The sequence below is a fragment of the Petaurus breviceps genome, unplaced genomic scaffold (genome assembly GCF_028583685.1).
Source record: "Petaurus breviceps papuanus isolate PSGF00001 unplaced genomic scaffold, PetGlider_PUasm1.0 185, whole genome shotgun sequence".
Lineage (NCBI taxonomy): Eukaryota > Metazoa > Chordata > Mammalia > Diprotodontia > Petauridae > Petaurus > Petaurus breviceps.
Window position 1 is genome coordinate 23,661,948 of NW_027185797.1, and position 2,451 is coordinate 23,664,398.

Genomic DNA, 2,451 nt, shown 5'->3' on the forward strand with positions numbered 1-2,451 from the left:
CACACACACACACACACACACACACACACACACACACACACACACACGGAGGTTTCTAGATTTAGAGCATGAAGGAACCTCTTGGGCCATGTAGTCCCAGCTTCCCCTATTATAGCTAAGGAGACTGAGGCCAGCAAGCTAAAGTCTGCCCAAGGTCACCTCATAGTAAGTGACAGAGACAGGATTTATCCTGGGGTCCTCTTGACCGTTTCCACACAGCCTAGAACCAGGAGAAAGGCGGTGTCCATTAGGGTGATAAAGCCAGCATGTGGACCAGCATGAAGCTCATCAGCATCCCAGCTGAGGATGAATGACCTTGCCTTTCTTTTCCTCCACAGGTCTTTGGTTTCCTGGCTACTTTCCTGTGCATGGTGAGCATCTGGTTATCCTACAAGATCTCGTGTATAACCCAGGCCACAGGTAAGTGAATGCCCACTTCTTGACACAAAAGAATTTGCTGAAAATTTCCCTGCACTGTGGGGATAGCTCATTCCTCGAGGAAGGAAGAAGTCAGCAGGAATTAGGCTATGGGAGGGGAGGCCGACCCTCCAGCTCAGCATGAGCTCAGAAGTATTTGAGTTGTGAATGGCAGAAGGAAAGGACTGAAGCATTTTTGTCTCTGCCCCCCTGCTTGCCCTCTTTCCTCCCCCAAGAGACCCTGTGTTTGGGCATTGGCTTCTTTTGTTGAGCTGGAGTCTGGGAGGAGTGGGGGGTTACCAAAAAGCTGCTTCCAAAAATTTCAAGTGAATTTAAGAATCCTTTAAAAAATTTGTCATTTTTTTATGTTTTTTTTCTAAATGTCAATTGATGCTGTTTTTTACATTACTCTCACTTCCAGAGATGTCCTTTCCCTCTCCCCTCTACCATAAGCCTTTCTTCATCAGAATAAAAGAAATTAAAAACTAACACATTAACAGTGTATGCGGTACTGCACACCCATCATCTCCCACCTCTGCAAAGAAGAGAATTTTTAATGGCTTAGAAGGTCTCAGCACAGTGAATAGATTTTTCCCCTACTGGTCATAAACTTTAGAGGTCGAGGATTAAGGGGTTAAAGAGTAGGGATCAATACCAAGGACAATAATGTGAGACCAGCAGCTGATATTGCCATAGCACACTTTACAATTTACCAAAACCACTTTTCTGAAAACAGTCATAAGGAGGTAGAGAGTTTAGGAATCATTATCCCCATTTTATAGGAGAGTAAACTGAGATTCAGAGAGGTTTCATGACAGACCCACAGCTTGTAAGTATGATAGTTGGGACTTTAAAAACACTATGTCTTTTGATTCCAAGCCCAGCATTCTTTTCACCATATTACATTGCCCCTTTGTGTAATGAGGATAATAATATTAACTCTCCGATTATTTCATGGAGCTGTGCTGTCACTGGTGTGGGCCCTCCCTCCGCTGATGCAGATTACACATGGGTGTCACCAGTGGACAGTCATCTGACCTGACCCTCTCTCTTCTTCCCCAGCTGCAGCTGTGTGATGGCGTCACTCGTAATGCCTCGTACCCCCTGGTAGAAAGAGCCCCCGTGGGGCCGAAGGGGACGTGCGGCTGAGAGGGGATGCCAGCCAGAAGGCCCACCTGGTGGTGGTGGGACGAAGAGAGGCTTTTGAAGCAAAGTTTTTGGTGCCAAAGTACTGCCCAGAAGGATGGAGAGGCCTCCTGAGGGTTCCCCCAGCCCCTTCCTGGAGTTCTGCTCTGAAGATGGCATTCCCAAGACTCTTACTCTAGCTTTCCTTGCAACAGCCTGCCTCTTCTTAGGAGTAGGATGAGATGGACTGGATGGGATGGGACAAACTGGACTGGATGGGACAGGAAGGGAAGCCATGCCTCAAGTAGCCCATTGCCTCGTTCTGTCGGAGAAACCTCTTTAGTCCTGGATCTCCCATTTCATAGAAACAGGACTGTATAACTGAGTCCCTGTCTAGCGCTGTCTTCATTTCACTCTGGACCTAAGGAACATTATGTAAATCCTTTTGTAAAACACCAGCCCCTACATCCCTAATTTATCTGCTTTTGTAAATCCCACCTTGGTGATGTTTAGCTTGCTTAAAGCGAGATCCACCCAGATAAACCCTGTACAACCTGGAAAGCGACCCCAGCCTCATTTCATCGTCCTTGCCTTTTGCTGCCACTAAACTCGGCTTGCATGGGAAGAGATCTTTCTTACACCGCCCCTGCGGAGGGCTGTAACTTCTCGGGGGGAAGTCACTGCCTGCTCTGGGTTTAGGACCAACGTACATGCCTGGTCACGTCATCCTGTCGCTAACATTTACATGGTGCTTTGAGGTTTGCTAAGCACTTTACTTAGCCTAATGAGGGAAATGATGCCATCCTTATCTTATAGGCGAGGAAAGTAGGATGAGCAAAGTCAGTGACTTGCCCAGGGTCACCTGGTAAGTGTCTGCCAGAGGGTTCCAATTCATCTAGTTTCCCATGT

The 2,451-nt window shown here is 47.2% G+C and overlaps 1 protein-coding gene across 2 annotated transcripts in view; it reads left to right on the forward strand.

Moving 5' to 3' along the window:
- The window catches only part of CMTM7 (CKLF like MARVEL transmembrane domain containing 7), a 58,795-nt gene extending 56,692 nt beyond the window's left edge, over positions 1-2,103 (forward strand). For both annotated transcript variants that reach the window (XM_069088575.1, XM_069088574.1), the window contains 2 exons: positions 339-420; positions 1,480-2,103. In XM_069088575.1, coding sequence (XP_068944676.1) covers positions 339-420; positions 1,480-1,493 — 96 coding nt within the window. In that variant the 3' untranslated portion in view covers positions 1,494-2,103. The remainder of the gene's footprint in view (positions 1-338; positions 421-1,479) is intronic.
- Positions 2,104-2,451: the final 348 nt, after the last annotated feature.